This window comes from Catharus ustulatus, chromosome 4 (assembly GCF_009819885.2).
Source record: "Catharus ustulatus isolate bCatUst1 chromosome 4, bCatUst1.pri.v2, whole genome shotgun sequence".
NCBI lineage: Eukaryota > Metazoa > Chordata > Aves > Passeriformes > Turdidae > Catharus > Catharus ustulatus.
Genome location: NC_046224.1, coordinates 25,303,874 through 25,323,490, shown reverse-complemented (window position 1 = coordinate 25,323,490; position 19,617 = coordinate 25,303,874). Strand labels below are relative to the sequence as shown.

General features: G+C 41.1%; 1 protein-coding gene across 1 annotated transcript in view; it reads right to left on the bottom strand.

The window, feature by feature from the left end:
• The window catches only part of MYH9 (myosin heavy chain 9), a 69,818-nt gene that overhangs the window by 10,983 nt on the left and 39,218 nt on the right, over window positions 1–19,617 (bottom strand). Inside the window, exons 9-27 of the mRNA XM_033057797.1 lie at window positions 19,256–19,399; window positions 16,231–16,326; window positions 15,021–15,139; window positions 13,787–13,939; window positions 12,421–12,594; window positions 11,466–11,639; window positions 10,955–11,069; window positions 8,429–8,622; window positions 7,966–8,087; window positions 7,571–7,640; window positions 6,461–6,621; window positions 5,668–5,776; window positions 4,597–4,728; window positions 3,786–3,992; window positions 3,186–3,323; window positions 2,558–2,681; window positions 1,646–1,817; window positions 845–1,057; window positions 256–400 (exon numbers count right to left, since the gene is read on the bottom strand). Of these exons, the coding sequence (XP_032913688.1) occupies window positions 256–400; window positions 845–1,057; window positions 1,646–1,817; window positions 2,558–2,681; window positions 3,186–3,323; window positions 3,786–3,992; window positions 4,597–4,728; window positions 5,668–5,776; window positions 6,461–6,621; window positions 7,571–7,640; window positions 7,966–8,087; window positions 8,429–8,622; window positions 10,955–11,069; window positions 11,466–11,639; window positions 12,421–12,594; window positions 13,787–13,939; window positions 15,021–15,139; window positions 16,231–16,326; window positions 19,256–19,399 (2,762 nt within the window). The remainder of the gene's footprint in view (window positions 1–255; window positions 401–844; window positions 1,058–1,645; window positions 1,818–2,557; window positions 2,682–3,185; window positions 3,324–3,785; window positions 3,993–4,596; window positions 4,729–5,667; window positions 5,777–6,460; window positions 6,622–7,570; window positions 7,641–7,965; window positions 8,088–8,428; window positions 8,623–10,954; window positions 11,070–11,465; window positions 11,640–12,420; window positions 12,595–13,786; window positions 13,940–15,020; window positions 15,140–16,230; window positions 16,327–19,255; window positions 19,400–19,617) is intronic.

The window sequence follows — 19,617 nt, the reverse complement described above, 5'->3', positions numbered from 1 at the left end:
CAAATCAAATGTTGTACAAGCTAACAAGTGCTAGCAGTGAGATGAACGTCTTGGCTGTGCAGTATAACATGCCTAACAGGAGAAAAAAGAATGAATGCCAGTATTTTGAACAGCTTTATATATGCTTCATGGAGAAAAACCATCTACCAAGGGAAGAAGAATACATGTATGAATATCATGAACAATTTGTGCTCCTCTGCACTGTCATTTCAGGGAGGTTGGGTGCTTTGGCCCTGTATTTTCTGTTCCACATACCCGTTTGGTTTGCTCTAACTGCTCTGCCAGCTCTTCAATAGCTTGTGAATGTTTCTGCCTCATCTCCTGGATTTGAGCCTCATGAGTCTTTGCCTCATCTTCCAGGGTCTTCTTCAAAACCGTTACTTCTTGTTCTCTCTTTGACCTGCAAAATTTACAAATTCCATTTAGGTGCCAAGGAGGGAATCAAACAAAGGTGTATATCCACCAACAGCATCTCTAATGCACAAAAATGCCAAGGTGTGTTCTGGCTGTAAAGATACTTTTCAAAGGTAGCGCTTAGCACTGCATCCTTCTTAAGTGCAAGCTGGCAGCAGTATTTCTGCCTAAGAAGTAACAGCCTGAAAGTAACCAGTGTTTCAGGGGTAACACTAATACTTTGGTTAGGGTGCAAATCAACTTTGTGACATCAGGTGAGGTAATGCAGTCTTGACAAGGGTTTGCACACCACCTCCTTCTGTACCCACTGAGGCTGCTAACCAGTGATAATGGCAGACTTGCTATGGTAAGAGATTGAATACAGCAGAATTATTAAAAACAGCCAAAACAAAACCCAAATAAAGATAACACAGCCCCACGTTGGAGTTACCTCAGTTCCTGCTGAGCAGCTGTAGAATCTAGCGTGTCTTCTAGCTCTGTTTTCAATGCTTCCAGCTCTTCTCCCAGATCCCGCTTCTGTTTTTCAGCTTTATTCCTGAATGCTCTCTCTGACTCCAGGTCTTCCTGCAGCTCAGTGATCTGGGATTCGAGTTCCCTGATCTTCTTCAGGGCCATGTTCTTTTGAGCTGCCTCTTCTTCCACTCTGTGTTTAACATAAGGTTCTGGTCAGAGCCAAACTTAAACTACATACAAATTAAGACAACTTGTCCTACCAAAAATAATCAAGAAAAGCTGGCATTGGGCAGCTCTACAATGTTATATTCAGACTTTGATCCATAAATGATCTACACAAAGTCTAAGCTCTATCTCCCCATACCTGAGACAGTGCAACTACTCACCTTAAAGAAGGGGACAGAAAGAGACTGACAACAGAAGAAAGCAGAAGAGAAAGCACCATTTTACACTGGAAAGTGGACACTTTACTGAGTAGAAGAATATAACAACTACCACAGGGACACAGAGTGCTGCCACTAATTTTTAATCCCAGCTTAAGGATTGCTACTCCAGTCAAACACATGCAGTGCCTATTGCACCCACAGTCTAGTTCTGCACAGAGAACATGGCAGTGAGCTGCAGCCAAAGAACTCAAATGCCAAGGATATGGATCTTAAATAGTCCCTGGGCTAAAATACAACATCCACAGGTTGCATTAATCCCTGTTCATCCTATTCCAAGTGACCACAAGACCAGAAATGCTTCCCAACCTGAACCCCACAGGTCAGGCTCTCACCTAGCTAAGGCTGCCTGCAGCTCCTCTTCCTTCTTGGCCAGCTGCATTTTGAGTTCTGCAATCTGAGCCTGCAGCTCAGCAATCTGGTCATGCAGATCAGTGGAGTCCCCTTCAAGCTTCCGACGAGTCTTTTCCAGCTCTTGCCTCTGCTTTTCTTCGCGTCGCAGGCGCTCTGATGGAGATGGGGACACGTTAAGTTACAGTGAAGACACACACTCAGAACACTGTATGAGCACAGAAAAACAGATCTACTGAAGCAATACTTTCTTTCCTGGTAACTGTCCCAACTGTAGCTGGACTGCATTATTTTGTCAGTACCTATACAGGCCTGTACTCCAAATTTTGCCCTCAAAATATATCTGGGCAATTTCCCTTCCCCTCACTTTGCCAAACCTCCTTTTCCCACTTTCACTGCAACAACGCAAAGAAAATGCCAGTCTCGCTTGCAGGCATAAGGACCCATTTAGTGATGCTGAACACGAGGTCTGCTCTGCCTTTACTGAAACTAAACAGGTAATCTCCAGAAGAATATCCTTCTAGAACTCTGAAGAACTAACCCTGACAGACTGATGCTGCTGGAAGTAGAAAAGTGGAGACACTTCCACAGCAGGAGAGGAAAGAGAACCAGCCTCTCTTCTCCATTGGCCTGGCTGCTTTGTAGAGGATTTTTATCTAGATCAAGGGCTCAGCTGACAAGGCACATAACCTTCACCCAGACAGAACACAGCTCTATCAAACTGATCAATAGCTTACACATGATAGACTAATTTTTAACCCTTCAGAAACTCAGGAGGACTAAAACTCTTTCAGAAATTAAAGTGAAGTTCAACAAATTTTACCAAGAAACCACTTATTAGGCAAGGTCTTTACAGGATTTATCTCAAAAAGAAAAAAAACAAAAACCAAAACTACCTTCAAGGTCTGTGATCATGGCCTCATGCTTATTCTTCAGTTTGGCTAAACTCTTAGATTTTTCCTCTTCCTCTGTCAGGTTTGTTGTAAATTCAGACATTCTGTCTTCCAAGAGTTTCTTTTCCTGCAGAATTGAGAAGGCAGAGTCAAAAGAATTGCTAGAATTACAGGGTATTATTCGAGATCTGACTGCTTAGAAATGTCAATGTCATGAGTGCCTACTCCTGCTACAAGGAAACTCAGAAAGAAAAGAAACCTTTTGGGATCACAAACAGAATTAAAATAAAAGTTGAATTTAAACTAAAGATTTGTATATGATAGTCCTTTCAAAACTGAAAGGGAAGTCTGTTTATAAAATACCTTGATACTCTTTGACATATCAATGCATCAGAAAATGTTTGCTCATGGATCATTATTTAGTGAAGGTTATTTAAATATCATACAATACTGACTGTTGAGAATACAGGCAGGCAGTTACTTTCAAAAGTTCAGGTCAGAATTCTCAAAGACAAGACTGAATTAATTAGTAAGTTTCCCTGTAATAGGGAAAAGGTCAGCCTGTAGTGGCTTTCTCCAAGAGGAACACTGGTGCATCTTTAGCTTGTGGAAGATGATGCAGGAGTCTTACCTTAGCCAATTTGAGATTCTGATCTTCCAAAACTAGCACATCTTCTTCCAATTTCTTCAATTTGGCCTCTGTGGTCACTTTTTCTAGCTGCAGCTTTTGCCTTGCACTTTCCTCTTCCTCAAGCTGCTCCTCTAGCTCCTTCACAACACCCAAAGGAAAGCAAGGTATTTGTCAGTGCTGCTCACCAATCCATGGAACAACACAGCACCAATACTAGAATAGAAGGTTTCTTCACCCTTCCTTCAAGGTATTATCAGTGTTCCTAGACTGACATCTCTGCCATGACTTAATGCAACATACTACATGCCAATCAACACATTTTCTAGCAGAATAAACAATGCAATTTTTCAAAGAATACTGCCATTCCTAAAACAAAGCAAAGACTTGTATAATTATTTGAGAAGGAGCCATCATCTTCAAGAATGGAACAGCTCAGTCCAGACAAGTGACTGAATGCTTCAGGCTCAGGCTCAGCACCAGAACTGCTATTCTATTGCAGTTTCCACAGATGGATTTTCCTATGCCTCTTTCCCCCCAAGCTGGGGCTCTAACCCTTACTATCCTCTTTACTGACAAGAGAAAACGTTCCTAAGGCATTACCTGGATGTTCTGCTGCATTTTCTTCTTTTCAGCCTGAAGATGTTGACACCGTTCTTCCTCTTCCTCCACCCTTGCTTCCAGGTCATGACATATCTCCTCCAGTTCTTGTTTCTTGGCTGTCAGGCGAGCTCTTATCTCCTCAGCTTCAGCACACAGTTCAGTTTCTGCTTGCAACTGTTCCTGCAGCTGCATCTTCTCTGCCATTAGCTATATTGGATGCAAAGCCAGAAATAAGACAAGCTCCAACTTACCAAAGCACTTAGCAATGAGTGTTAAGTGAAGTTCTGTGCACCTCTGTTCCACAGTTACAGTTTTAAACATCACAGCAGTCCCCTGCTGTTAACTGAAAGCTAAGTGCATATTCTCCTTCACAAATCAGATGTTGCAACCACAAATTATTCACAAACTTCTCAAGACCATATCCATTTGAAATATGGATATTGTCCATTTCCCCTTACAAAAGTGACAATAATTACCAGCCCTACAGAAAAAACCCAACCCTGCTCCGACCTTCTGTGCTCCAAACAAAAAGGATTCCATTAATGACAAGACTGAATTCAACCAGTTTGCTGTAACACTCAGCCAAAGGAGACTTTTTTTCCTATAATGGCTAAAGAAAGGCAATGGGTAGTCACTGTACAAAAAGATCTGCTGTAGGAAATGTGCTGCAAGAAGGGCAATGGAAAGTGAACAAGAGGCAGCTGGAATCTTGCAGTTTGTCCACCAGACCAAGAAAGCAAAGGAGGTGGTCTCAAGCAGTTGGACAGGTGGAGAGAGAACAGTTTCTATACATTAGAGCTGCAAAACTCACCTGGGCCTGGAAGGTCTCCATCTCACTCAGTCTGTTTTCTGCAGCCAGCTGCTTCTCCCTGACCTTTATTAGTTCTTCTTCTTTGGCCATCATCTCCTCCTCCTGTCTGCTCACTTGCAGAAGGGGCTTCACCTGAAAGGGAAACCACGGGAATGAGATGTGTATAAGGAATAACAAACAGGAAAAAATGCTCTTGCACTCAAGATAAGCATTGAATAGAACATTTCAGGTGTCTTATTTGAAGGACCAATGAACACTGGGGGAATCATACAGGACTAGATATCACCTACTCTGCCAATAGCACACTTGCTCCCAGACCATTTATTCTCCTCTCCAGGATGGGATACATCAGGAAAGAACTTAGTAAATTCCAGACCCTCAAGGGTTAAGTAGCAACAGTGAGAGAATTTAAAAGTTGCCATATAATGGGGAATTCACAGGTAAGTCAATGTCATACAGGTGGACTTCTGTAAGGCCTTTGGTATGGTACCCCACAAGAGCTTTCTTTCTAAACTGAAGAGAGATGGATTTGATGCGTGGAGTGTTTGGTGATCGAGGAACTGGCTGGGTTGAATCCAGAGGGGAATTCTGTCCCTCTGCTCTGGTGACATGCCACCTGGAGTGCTGCACCCAGGTCTGGGGTCCTCAGCCCAGACTTGTTGGAGTGGACCCAGAGGGTCACAAAAATGATCAGAGGGCTAGAGCATCTCTGCTATGACGACAGGCTGAGAGAGCTGGGGCTGTTCAGCCCAGAGAAGAGAAAGCTTCAGGGAGACCTCAGAGCACCTGTCAGTACCTAAAAGGGGCTTCACAAAATAGAGGGGGCTAAACTTGTTAGAAAGGCTTGTTGTGACAAAAGGGTAATGGTTTTAAATTAACAAAGAGTAGATTCAGGGAAGAAGTTTTTTACAATGAGAGTGGCAAAAAACTAGAACAGGTTTTCGATAGAAGTGGTGGATGGATGCCCAATCCCTGAAAACATTCAAGGTCATGGACAGGGCTCAGAGCACACTGATCTAGTTGAAGATGTCTTTGCTCATTGCAGGGGGATTGCAAAGGGAGAACTATTACCTTGGTGAACAACCTCCACCATTGCCAGTTGCGCAGTTTCAAATAGGCAGCACAGTTTCTCTGAAGCACTTTCATAGCTGTCAGCTGCTGCTGGCGCTTGGCAAAGGCTCTGTAAAGTAAGTGGAGATAAGACAAAGGAACCCAGAGCAGCACACAGTTCACACCATCAAGCCCTTTCTTAGATACGTCTGAGTTTTTTCTTTAGAAGGCTCTCTCCCAAAAACCCAGCAGTTTCCAGCGAACTTTCTCTTGATTTTAATTTTTTTTTCTGCTCAGGTATTTTACCCTTAATCCAATTTCCCTCATGTCTTCTACTCTGGAAAGCTTTACTATCTTCACTTCCAAAAAGGGAGATCTGAAGCAGAGGCGTGTTTTCCCACCTGACTGACAGATACTACTTTTCATCTTAGAACTGTACCAATTGCAGCCCTACCTGATAGCTTAAGAGAAACCCTATACCTCCTGCATCTGTACTGTATTAAGACTTTTCCATCTGCACCTTCAGAGCACTCCTGACAAATACCTGATCTGCTGTATAACACTCTTACAGAGAGGAAGACTTTACTGCTCAGGTAAGTTCTGGGATACAGCACACAGATTCTTGCAGGTGCCAGAAGTTTGGCATTACAGGGATGAGGAAACCTTAAAAGACCATCAACTGTTATACACAAATAAATCATGACCTTTCTGACAAAAAATAATTCATAGACATAATTATTTCCTTTTTTTTGAAGATAAACTTGAATGGGAGAAATACATGTTTATGAGGTACTTTAAAAATCAAGGTACTTACTTTCTGGCCAAGTAGCCTCTGCAACATGCTTGGAATCCAATAATGACATCTGTGATCTTCAGGTCTCTCTCTTCTTCAAGATGAGCAAGGACTCCAGCTCTGAAAAACACTTTACTCTGTCCAATTCTGTAAAGGTTGGAATCCAGCTCCAATGCTTTGATCTAAAAAGAGAGAGAGAAGAATTTATGTCCTGCAAAGACTGTTTCATGTGAAACATCACAAAACATATTTGTGGCTTGTGGCTCTAAGACAGCCCTTCTCTACAATGAGCCACTCAGACAAACCAAAGTTGCCAGCTCCCAAAAAATTCCTGGCCTATCCCAATTAGAGGAGCCAGAGCTCAGCCAAGCACAGCATCAAATGGAGGTAGTCAGAGACAGAAAATATGACAAAAAGAATCATTTAATACAGCATCATATCAAGCATCCAGAAGATAAGGATGCTGTGAGGAATGCGTGTCTAGTCCTGAGTGCCCTCTTCCTTTTCTAATACATCTGTTGAGCTTTCCCCTTTACTTTTTCTCAGTCCTATCTTTGCCAAAAAAAGACAACCCAGCTCAACCTTCCTTCCAAGGATTTGCTGCCAATACTTATATTAGCTAAGCTAAGAAGAATCAGCTATACTCCTGTAAGATGGAAAAAAGGGAATCCCTTACAGCCAAGTTCAATTCAAGTCTAGTCATCAAGCTAGAGCCAAAGCTTTCCCTTTGAAGCAGGCAATTCTACAGACACTAATTGGAGCCTTTGCTGAAAGCATTTGTCAGCAGCAGGCCATTACAAAAAGTTTACTGAAGCTCATACTTAAAGCACGTGCTAAAGACAGCATTAAAGCTTTTAAGCATTTTGATTCTACAAATACTGCTGGCATCTCAAAGTATGCATCTGTGGAAACAGAAAGGTCCTCTTTGCCTAGGATTATTGAATCTCAAAAGCCAAAAGTCTCCATCCATGAAGCCAAGAGGAAGCTTTCTGTACCCTTCTCTCAGACAAAACATTTGACTTTGGAATTTTGGTCTGTGAGTACAAGTTATATTTAGCATGCACAACTCCAACTTGTAAACCACATCCATAAAGTTTATTCTATTTAAGTAGAGTTTCTGGGATGTTTTACCATCAGCACGCAAGCCTGCTTTCCGTCCATAAATCCTTTGGGAATTGCATTTGGAGTTAAGATTTCATATCTGAAAACAAGAAAGCATCAGACTAGTCACACAAGTGTATTTGAAAACAACAAAACAAAAGAAATCAGTATGCATTCCTATGCCATTATGAATTTAGCAGCTGAATATGAAGCAGTAGCCTTTAAAAGAGTCCTCTATGCCTCACTCTAACTACATCCTTACTGGAGAACTCAAAAATGCTCTTCAGAGGCTTTGTGCTAGGAAATACCAAGGTGTAGTCTTCAAAAAACTGGCAATCTAGTTGCAATAAAAGATTTCCATTTCTGTATTTATGTCTTAACTTTGCCAGGCTAAAGACTGCTTCAGATTGTTTTCTAGGGCTCACCTTTGTCTGAATTCCTGGAATACAACTCTGTTGGGGAAACCTTGACGGCAAATACGGATTCCCTCCAGCACTCCATTACAGCGAAGCTGGTCAAGGACCAAGTGGGGGTCCAGTTTTCCAGCCTAGTGAGGAAAATGTATATTTTATGAACACCACAAAGCTTTTACAAAAAGGGCTTACCCCCTTGCCTCTCCCCCTCTCTTTTTGTAAAGCAGACAGTTTTCTCTTTTCCAGTTAGAAGCAATGGAAAGCTTTTAAGCCACCTTAAGAACTGCAAAGATCAATCTCCAAAATGTTAGTAATGTTGAAAAACAGTTATTCAGGATGACCTTAAAAAATACTCTGAGAAAAAAGAGCCCCTTCCATATCTCTTGTACAACCTGACAAAAGCCATCAACCCAGCCACACACCCCAGGACGCCCATGTAAGAATGCATGGACTGTGCTGTTACAGCTGTCTTTACCTTCTTCTCGTGGTTGGGGATAATGCAACGGACGAAGTTGGGGTTGGTGTTCCTCAGGGTAGCCATCAGTTTAGCCAGCTGCTCTTTGTAGAGCTGTCCCACTGTCCGGAACATTCCCTTCCTGGTTTTAAAGGCCCCTGGCAATGCTGACTCCGACATACCAGCTACCTGATCCAGCCCAACAATACGGTCCACTAGAGAGAGCATAGGAAAGAGCATTAAAATTCTCCCACAAACAAAAGAAGCATTGGGACATACAAAGAACATCTGGGTAGAACAGGATAAATGAGAGGAGCTGCAGGATCCTTTTTGCTTCATCTCTACACAGATGTCGACTCCTGTACAAAATTTGTGCAGGGATAGGAGCAGGAAGGAAAAGAAAGCATCAGCTCACTACAGGAAGTTTGAGTGATGGAGTCAAACTTAATCCCAAACATATTCTACTGATGCCCTGGATGGCAGCACTGGAAGAGCAATCTAGAAGTGAATTTCAGACGCTTCTACTTGCTTAGCTTAGAATGAAAAACAACAAGAGTTCTAGCTGCTAGCCCAGTAGAGTCAACTGTGAGTTAACTCTAATCCAGAAGGGGTCACAGATAGAGAAAAAGCCCAGCTTCACTCTTGCGTTACAGGCAGGACTGTCATAACCGATGATCAGAAAAATCTCATCTGCTTGTAAACTGAACAAGCACAGTAAAAGGCATGACAAAACCCAAACCTCAGGATACCACTGCTTGAGTTGTTTTTGGAGTACAAATATTCTGTGACACAAACATGAACAGTAGCACTAGGAGAAAGTCGGAACTCCCTGCCCCAAGTTTCTCCACTATGCCACAGTGACATCCAAGCATTGATGAAACTATCACCTTGATGGATGGACACTAACAAATTTTTTTTCCTCAACAGAAGTCAGCTAGATCTGATAGTGACAGGAGGAAGAAGAAACTAAACTTTACTTTTTCCCATTGCTTTTCTATGTGGAGATAAAAATTCACCCATCCAGTAAAACCCAACTGTATCACTATCAATTTCCACAGCTCCAATATACTTTTATTAAGGGCTTCAAGCTACTCTTCACCATCTTTATTGGCTGGCTGATGCCTACACTCAGGCTCCCAATCTTCGCTTCAGAAAATACAAGCATGTGTTCAATTATCTTCTGATTAAAAAAAAATGCAGCTGCTAAGAGACACCTCTACAAAAGAATTAACTAGAAAGAATATTAGCTGAACTAGTATTAGCTGAAAATTGTTCACTTCTAGAACAGCTGCTGGAATAGGGTCAAGGTTTTCTTATGGGAAAGAAAAGAAGGTTATGTTCCTAGATGACATCACAAGGAAATCCACAGAAGTGCATCCCAGACTGTGGCTATGCCAATCCTCTTAATCTTGAGCCCTGCAATCTACTTCAAGATAGTGAAAAGGACAGTCACTTGCAAAAGAAAATCCAGCTAAGAACAATAATGAAAACTGATAAGCTGTAGTCAGTTGACATTTCCAGCCCAAAGTCTCACACAGCAAAGGCCTTGTTAGGCACAACTTGCTGGTGGCCATTTTTCATCCAGGACAAGTTCCTTTGCCAAACTTTCTTTACGTGATCAGCTGCTGAAGTGAAATCCCAGTACTAAAACCAATGTTAAACTGGATTTCAGTTACTATGCAGTCTCAGAAATCTTCCTTCCATATCTTACAAGAAATACAGCTGTGCTAGCTCTGCATTCAAACAGTTGACAGAGATTTGCTCCCACTCAAGTTGTGCAAAAGCAACTTTTAGCACCTGAATGTGTCTGTATTTTTGTATCCACTTTCAAGGTGAGTTTTACTTTTGTTTCAATGTCCATGAGGAGCTACTAGCACAAAGCAGAGGAAATGAACAAGAAAGACAGGCAGGTATGACAAAGGGACAAAGAGAAGTTAACGGAAGCATTTCTTGCATGGCTCTAGGATGCATCACACACATGACACAACAGCTGGGTTTCTCAGTCACCTGGTTCTAGATGAAGAATAGGAAAGTGTTGATAGAAATAGGCTCTCTGAACCTTCTGCATCTCTGCAACAGACAGAGACGTCAAAGAAAACCTACCACAGAAAGTGACAGTAACAGTAAGACTCAAAAGCAGATAAAACCCATAGAAGAGAGAGTAAAATACTGAACACTGCAGAAAGGGCACACTTAGTTGCAGGACTGAAAACGGATTCCACTTCAGATCTTGAGTGTTGCAGCTATGCAAGCTGCTGGCTCATAATGGAGCATTCATATTTTATTCCAGTATTCCTCATCTTGATACAGAATTGCCATATATGCACCAAGCTTAGCAGAAGTTGATGCAAATGAACCTCTCTCTTGAGTTGCAGTGAACTTTTAATGAAATACCATGATCTAAGCAAAGGATGTTCCAGATAATGCTCATCTTGTTGGTTTAGTCTTCAGGGGAAAAAAGCAAAACAGCTCATTACAGGCTTTTGATGCTCAAGCTCTTTCACACAAAAAAAGAGCAAACAAATGAAATGAAGTCTAATTACATACCATCTTTCCACAGCTCAGACACAAACTTATCCGACGACTGGTGGAGAAGAGTAGCGATGTTATCATTCAGTGGATCCATGTTCTTCATCAGCCATTCATCTGCCTTGTAATCCACCTGGAGAAGATAAACACATCAAGAAGCTTAGGAGGGAAGCAATTTCCTACAGCCCAAACTCCAACAACACCTGGCACAGTCTAGAAATTTATCACCAAGATTTGCACAACAACAGATTACCTGACCATTCTTGGATTTGCCATCTAAGTAGGCACACTTACAAATTTCCAATCCTTACAAAAAGCTGCATGTTCTGTTAGGAAAGGGAATGGATTTACAATGCTAGTTTGTACCATCCAGAGAGTGACACAAAAAAAAGCTGCACCAGCATTTTTGGTGATAAAATCTTGATGCAAGTTTCTCACAGGCAACCATTTTGGTAAGTAGCCATTTCTAAGAAGCAGTGGTTATGAATTAAGCATTCCAACCTTCACATTTTAGTTATTAATTCTTTACCTTGCCAGCATAATGGATGATACAGAAGTCAGCTTTGTCTTTCAGCTGTTTTGGCTTCTGAAATTTGGGGTGAGTGCCTTGCTCCTGAACAACTTTTTCCACAAAGCTTTTGTCTGTTGCTTTTGGGAACCAGCACTCTTCATCCAGTAGGGCCAGAATACCAGGAGGCCCAGCCTTAAAGAAGGGAAACATCAAAACATCATTAACTACACGACTACAATGATAATTAACACCTTCAGATGGCTAGAGGAGGAGAAAAAAGAATACCTAAGCCTGATCACATTCACCTCTTGTGTGGTATCAGTTAAACTATATCCATTGTAATATAAATTGTTAATAGTTCTTCAATAGTTCTTCTTCATCTGAATTCTAACCATTTTTATGAGAAAGTCTCTTCTGTGACATGTGTCTAGGTTGTTTTTTTGGGAAAAGATATTTTTTAACAGGAGAAATATTATTATACAATTCTTTAAATTTAATCAGGTGTCTAAATGCAAAAGGGTATAGCAGAAAGTTTCACTAATTAGTCCTTACTACTGGAACATCTACTATGAAATCAAGTTTCATTAGAGCAGAATGAAAGCAACAGATTTCACGGCTTCTCATCACACCTGCAGTTAAGTAAGGAAGTTCACACTACTTATGGCAAGCTGCACATACATCCAGCACCATGCAGACCTACACAACTGAGGACAATACAGTGAGAAGAAAAAGTGGCCAATTAGATCCATTTTCAATGCAGTATTTACTACAGAACTGATACTAACAGCCTTATTGGTGACACACTTTCAGACAAAAAAGAAACTGTTCACTCCTGCTTTTAATCACATCACAGTGTCAGTAGAGGATTACAAAAACTAGAGGGCCCATTTCCAAGCCAGGGGCAGAGACGATGTCCTCAATGACAAAAATCACTGCAGTCATTTCCTGCTCGACAGTGAAACAACAAACTTACCGGTTTCTCTATGAGGTCAATGCAGGGCTGCAGGTCCAGGCCAAAGTCAATGAAATTCCACTCTATGCCCTCCCTCTGGTACTCCTCTTGCTCCAGAATGAACATGGTGTGGTTAAAGAGCTGCTGCAACTTCTCATTTGTGTAGTTAATACACAGCTGCTCAAAGGAGTTCAGCTAATGAGGAAAAAGGTAGAAAGGTTTGAGCAATTGCTTGAGAAGACACACCTAGCATTCTCTTAGCACTAAAGATCTTATCTGTGGTTCAGAAATCCAAGCTAGAGTGGGGCAGACACAGTCCACTGTCAATAACCCCTTTGGATATGAACTGCCTGTTCTGTCACGTGCCACTGCACACTGCTGCAATCCCTAGGGAAGTTCATACACATTGGTTCTCAGACTTTGCAAAAGAATGTTTAGCTGTAAACAGCAGAAGATTACTGCAGCTACTTAACCCAGGAACAGAAAGGACTCTGGTTTTCTCAAAAATGCAGAGCCAGTAAGTCCTCTTCATAAGAAAAAGCAGCAACAGAAGCCTGAATATAAATTCCTAAAAGTGTGTGGACTGGAAAGCCCCTTTTTAATCCTTGTAAAAAATCAGTTCAAGGAAACTGAGGAAAATTTCTTTAAAATTCCCATATTTCTTCAAACAGTAAGGACAAGGTTAATAACCCACAGTGCATTTTTTTTGACCACACAAACCATAATGCAGCTTCTAGGGAAAGTCAAACTGTTCTAATTCCTCTATATTTAATAATTCCTAACTATGTTATTTCTTCTCCTCTTCTTTTCATGAGATTCAGCAACCATGAAGTCAAAGGTATACCAACAAGAGGGGGAAGGAAACAAAAATACCCCCCAAAACTCAAGCAATAAATGAAAAAAAAACAAAACAAAAACAACCCCAACTTTTCTGTGTCTCAGTTTTCTGTTTCATTAATAAGTTGGTCCAATTCATTTTGCAGCTGTTCATGAGCTAGATCCATGTAACATAACACAGATTGATAGGAGCTGCCTTGCTAGGATAATGGAAGGATACTTCTTTTTTGATGGTAGTCTGTGGCTGCTTCAGATTATAATGCAAACTACAGACAAAAATTATTTCATACAATCTCATAACAGTTTGACCTAGAAGTTCACTGTCATCTAGAGAAAGAGATCCCATTTCCCCTCTCTCCCATCTCTCCTTCAACTTTGCTTCAGCTCTTCCTCTGCTACACTTGCACGAGATTCAATTGTCCATTCCCCTTTTCGTGGACTTCACATCCTTTCCAAGAGCGTGTCATTTTCCAGTTGTAAAGCTATTTCCTTCTGCGGTCTTTGCTCCATGTTAAACTGTGCTGAGTGCAAGGACCTGACATCTCCTTACCTCAAAAATCTCGAAGCCAGCAATGTCAAGGATTCCAATGAAGGATGCACCCTGCCTCTTGGTCTTGTCCAAAGCCTTGTTGATGCGCATAACCAGCCATCGGAACATCCGTTCGTAAGTGGCTTTGGCCAGTGCTTCAATGGCAAAATCAGCCTAAACAACAAACAGATAAACATCAGAAGTTACATTACAAACCAACAAAAGGCAGAAAGATTACACTGGTTCAGGATCTAGCAGCACAAAACTGTAGTGTGACCTTTTTCTCTCCACCAGGAAATTCACTGAACAAGGCTTATTTCAGTTTATTCCGAATGAAGAGTAGATGGCACAGTGATATTCCATATAGAAAAGCAAAGAATTTGTCTCTACATTAGTGTATCAAAAGCACATTTCAAGATCCTGCCTGCTGGAGGAAACAAGAGCTGGTATTAAAGAAAGAAAAACTATGCTCAGTCCCTTTCAAAGACTGCAGTAACACAGAGGCCCACAGAAATGAATTTAAATTCTTTTGTAACTTTGGATTTATGAAGCCAAATCCTTCCCTGCCACTACCCTACCTATATTTGACACAAATACTCTGTGTAGTAAGAAATTAACATCAAAACTTTTCCAGGCAGCATGGAAAGGCAACCTATGACTTTTTCCAGATACCAATCTCTTACCAATCCCTTCCAGGCTACAGGGCCATATTTCTTTATTCAGAGGATAATGCTGGGTTCATAAAGAAGCCAGGGAATGAGTAAGCACAGGGGTTTGCTCCATTCAAGCAGGCCAAGAGCTCCTAGGTCAGGTTTCATTTACAGCACAACAAGTCAAGAGTGTTAAAAATTTCCTATCAATTGCAATTCTTCTATCTTAGTAGCTGACCTACTCACAAACAGTGCCTTCTGTATTGCACCAACTTGAAAATGTCACCCTTGCATACCACATTGAACTACTAACTCCCCAGGGACAGCCAGGCACCAAAATTAGGGGACTTATGTTCTCTTTCTTTTTTTCAGGTAAGAAAAAGTGCTAAGGGACAGGGTGAATTCTATCTTTATAGAGATTATATGAGCAAGTAATATATTATGCTAGAAGCAAAATATTATGGTAAAATGTTCAAATGTGCTTGCCATACATTGCAATCATAAAGATGGTTAGTAAACACTACAGAAATCTCTGATACATTCTCTAGTTGTGCAGCAGTAGGATTAGAGAACAAAGTACTCAATCATTTTTTGAGAATGCCTACCTGCTCTTTGGTCTGAGCTTTCTGGACATAATCTCGTCCAACTTTGATGCGAGGAGTCAGGATGCCTCTAGTGAAATCTGTCACGTTGATACCCAAAAGGTGAGAGACCTTCTGAGCAGCTAAAGATGGTAAGAGGAAACAAAAAGATTAATATTATTCTGTTTTTCTCACAGAAAGCAAGAGAAAAAGAAAACTATTCCAACAACTATCTTTAGAAAAGTCACGAAAACTGTTTACAAAAAACATTAAATGAAGAACAGGTTGCTGAGACAAAACACCTTCCTAACAAAAAAACCCCACCAAAACAACAAACACCAAAAAAACCCTCTTGCAACCCATACTACAGCTTACTGAGTTTCTCCAGAGGTCACTAGAGTACATTTCAAGTAATAGCCTCATACCACTAAATTATAACACAGAAGCTTTAGAAAGGTCATTGTCTGTAATCAATTTAAAAAATACATCAGATAATGGATTTCTTAATCAAGCTAATTGCTCTGTCTTCATCTACTGATTAGTCTTTGAAACAACTCTGTATTTCAGATCCAGAACCCAGTTTCCTCTCCTCCTTAAAATTACATTTAGAGCATATTTTAAATAACAACAGCCAAAACCCACTCCACTTAGTGATAAATTAGCAACATTTGCACTTCTGCAGTACATCTACAATGAAGGTCTGAGTTAAGCCTTCCAAAAACTAGTCTTCAAAAACGTGAAACATGGTACTATTTACACATTCAACAATGGGCAATGCAATTAAAATATGTACACGTTTTTATACCCACTATCAAACTACCCACCACCTTACTCTTACAGTTACCAGACTACCTACACAAAGGCGGTAAAGAATATTCCTTAAAATCTGATAATATAGGTTTGAAGGAGCAATTACTGCAGCTCGTTTAAAGCACACACTCCACATATTCCAGTAGAGTAATCCTTTTCATCTGTTCATCACGTGGACTTCCTGCCTAGCCCTGACACAAGAACAGTGCCACATTCCTGCCCGTGGGTGGCTGCAAACACACGCCTGGCAGAACATTGTGTATTTGTGTGGAGCACGCCAGCTCCTCTGACAAATAATTCACCCTGTGGAAAAACAGGACTCCAGCATTCCATACATACTGCAATACATTCTGCCACTTACAAGAACTTCCTGTAGGTTTTTTTTGCTGCACTTTTCTTTGGTGTGTGGGAGGAAATTGGTTACCTGTATTGTCTGGCATAGAGGCTTGGTCTGTATTACGCTCCTTTTTGAAGACTATGTTGCCAAGTTGAAGAACTCCTGAGATAACCTTCAGCAGACCTTTTAAAATAGTAATAGTAATAACAGCTTAGTATCAGACATCAGCAAAAGCCTTGGTATGACACAATTATTTTTTTCTAACATGGTTAAGAGGCCCATCTCAGCATCCAAAAAATCCTTCTGAAATTTAGCAAAAAAACACCACAGGCTACTGCTTTAAATTACTCCCATTCAGGAAGAAGGACTTGCCTTGTCATTTCTATGCTAGCTTACACAGCCTAGAAATTTATCTATTTCTAGGTAATAGTGAGAGAGAGAACTGAGGGTAAAGTGCCAACTACAACATCTGTATTTTTTAACAGAACACTTTTTCTCTGCTTGAGGGTCAAAACTCATGCAATGAATTTGATACTCATTTTTCCTCAACAGTTATTGTTGAACAAGGAAAGAGACAGTTAAGAGTACACCCCAATTAAAGATTTTGTTTCTTTCAGTTACCTGACCAAGATCAGTAGTCCTTACAGACACACATTATAATGTAGGGAAGGCAGCAGGATGTGGGCGAAAAGTGTCTGTGCCGTAACTATTACTAATTATATGCTGAAGCACCCCACCCCATTGCTAATGATGTATTCATACTCTTCAAATTATGCACACAAAAAAAGCCAAACCATCAGATATCAAGACAGGGAAGATGGTGTCAATTCAATTTTCACCACGTATCAATCAAAGCTCATTGCATAATAGCTTCCAGTTGCCTTGAGACAGCCACTTAAAGGGGATCTTGTAACAAAGATATTTTTTGTCCCCCCAATATCTACTTGTTTATGTTGATTTTGGCTGGGGTAGAATTAACTTTCTTCACAGTAGCTGTTATGGGGTTGTGTTCTGGATTTGTGCTGGAAACAGTGTTGACAATTCAGGGATGTTTTAGGCATTGCTGAGCAGTGCTTACACAGAGTCAAGATCTTTTCTGCCTCACCCCACCAATGATGAGGCTGCGGGTGCACAAGGAGATGGGAAAGGACAGAGCCAGGACAGCTGACCCCAGCAGACACAAGGGATATTCCATACCACATGGCATCATGCTCAGCATATAAAGCTGAGAGAAGAAGGAAGGGGAGGATGTTGGGAGTGGTTTGTCTTCCCAAGTCACTGTGTGATGGAGCCCTGTTTTCCTGGGAATGGCTGAACACCTGCCTGCCCCTGGGAAGTGGTGAATTAATTCCTCATCTTGCTTTGCTTCAATAGTAGATGCAGTTTTTGCTAAATTAACATTTAGCATTTAGCTTTTGCTAAATGTTAAATTTTCTTTATCTTGATCCACGAGTTTTCTCACTTTTACTTTATCTCAATTATCTCTCCCATCCTACTGGGCAGAAGTGAGTGAGCAGTCATGTAGGGCTTAGTTGCCAACTGGAATTAAACCACAACACTATCACAAAAAGATTTGTTTTAAGAAAACATCGTTTTGATAAGAGAGTAAACAAAGACTCCACATATGCTACGTTAGGAGTAACAGAACAGAAACATATGTTTGTGATTGTCCCACTTTGCTCTGCACTAGTGCAGCCTCACCTCAAGTCCTGGGTGCAGTTTTGGGTGCCACAATATCAGAAAGATATAAAGCTACTAGGGAGTGCCCAAAGAATGGCTAAGAAGATGATGATGGGTCAAGAGAAAACCATAGGAAGAGCAACTGACGTCACTTGGCTGTTCACCCTAGAGAAGAAATGACTGAGTGGGGACTTCACAGCAGCCTACAGCTTCCTCACAAGGGCAAGTAGAGAGCCAAGCACCACTCTCTCTGGTGACCAATGACAGGATCTAAGAGAACAGCATGAAGCTGTGTCAAGGGAGGGTTAGGCTGGATCTTGGGAAAAGGGCACTGGAACAGGCTCCTCAGCAAGTGTAAAATATTAAAGCTATTTTTGCTGTAGTGCCTGGAACCAATAACTCATCTACATGACAGCAAAGACACCCTAGAGTATACATTAAAAACAACTCAAAAAACTTAGCTTAGCAGGACATACTGACAATGAATTAGGCTACCATTTCTTGTATTTGGTTTTGGCAAACTTCTCTTCACCTCCATAGAGGAGTTTCAGTCTCAGATGATTCAGGATATCAAGAAATATGTTAAACTGTCGATAACAGCATGGATTTTAACTGGACTGTAAAGACCAGAAGGCACAGGTAAATAGATGTTCCCTACAGCCACAAGAGCTGCAGCCTCCAGCAGAGGAGGAGGTGACCTCAAACCGCTTGCTTGCTTACTTCAGTGTAGAGAGTAACAGTCCTAGCTTTAGAAGACCATATATATATATCAGAAGAGAGACTTTGCAGAACACTGATTGCCAACCAGTGGGGAAGATCATGAATGAGAGAGCAGAGAACTCTGGTGAATATTTATCACTGCGCTTTGTGCTGGCTGTGTGCAATTCTATTTTCACTGTCATGCTACTGTGCTCCCAGAATCAGACAATATTAATTTCTGATCAGCAGTTCAGTGTTAAGCTGGAAATAAAGGCACTATGACCAGCCCATTCGCAAAGAACTAATCCAGCAGTGGATGGATCAGATACTTTAGAGCCACTGCTAAGGGATGGGGGAGCACACAAGCCCTGCATTGCATAAGAGAATGAGGGGATTCTCGTATCTTGGATGTGTTTTTCATAAACTGGGTATACAAACCTCAGACTGGGAACAAAAACAGCAAGCAGAAACATGCTTTTATTAGCTGCTTGTTCTAAAGTTAACTGTATAACCTGAAACTGTGCTGGTAGCTCCTGAGGTGGGTCACTCCAGAGCTACTTAATTGCACACTGTTCGCTCAGGGCAGGGGGAACAGGAATGGATACGAGCAAAACAAAACCAAAAAAATCCCTACATAAAAAGCTAACAAATAAATTCAAAGCAAAAAAAAAGAACATAAAAAAAACCCTCAAGACATGGCCTGTTCCCTCTTTTACTCCTGGCATATTCATACCTATCTGCTCTTCATCTGGGATGCCCATGATCTTCATTGCCTCCATGGTCTCCTGAAACATGTCTTTGTCCTGCTGGCCCGGGATCGTAACGTGCCCATTGGAAAGGAAGCGGTATTTGTTGTAAGGCTCCAGTAGCAGATCATCTTAGGAAAAAATTGAGAAAGAAGTTGCTATGGATTTTTTTTCTTTTTTAAACAGACAACAAGCTAGCTCCAATATCAAATTTCTGACTTGCATACACTACCAGCTCCTGGATGAATCTAGGATTAAACCCAGTTTTACTTCAGGTTGAACATTTAATGCATTTTAGATAAACACAAGAGTTTTTCTGTGTTATTTCTTACTATTCCTTCCTCTGACT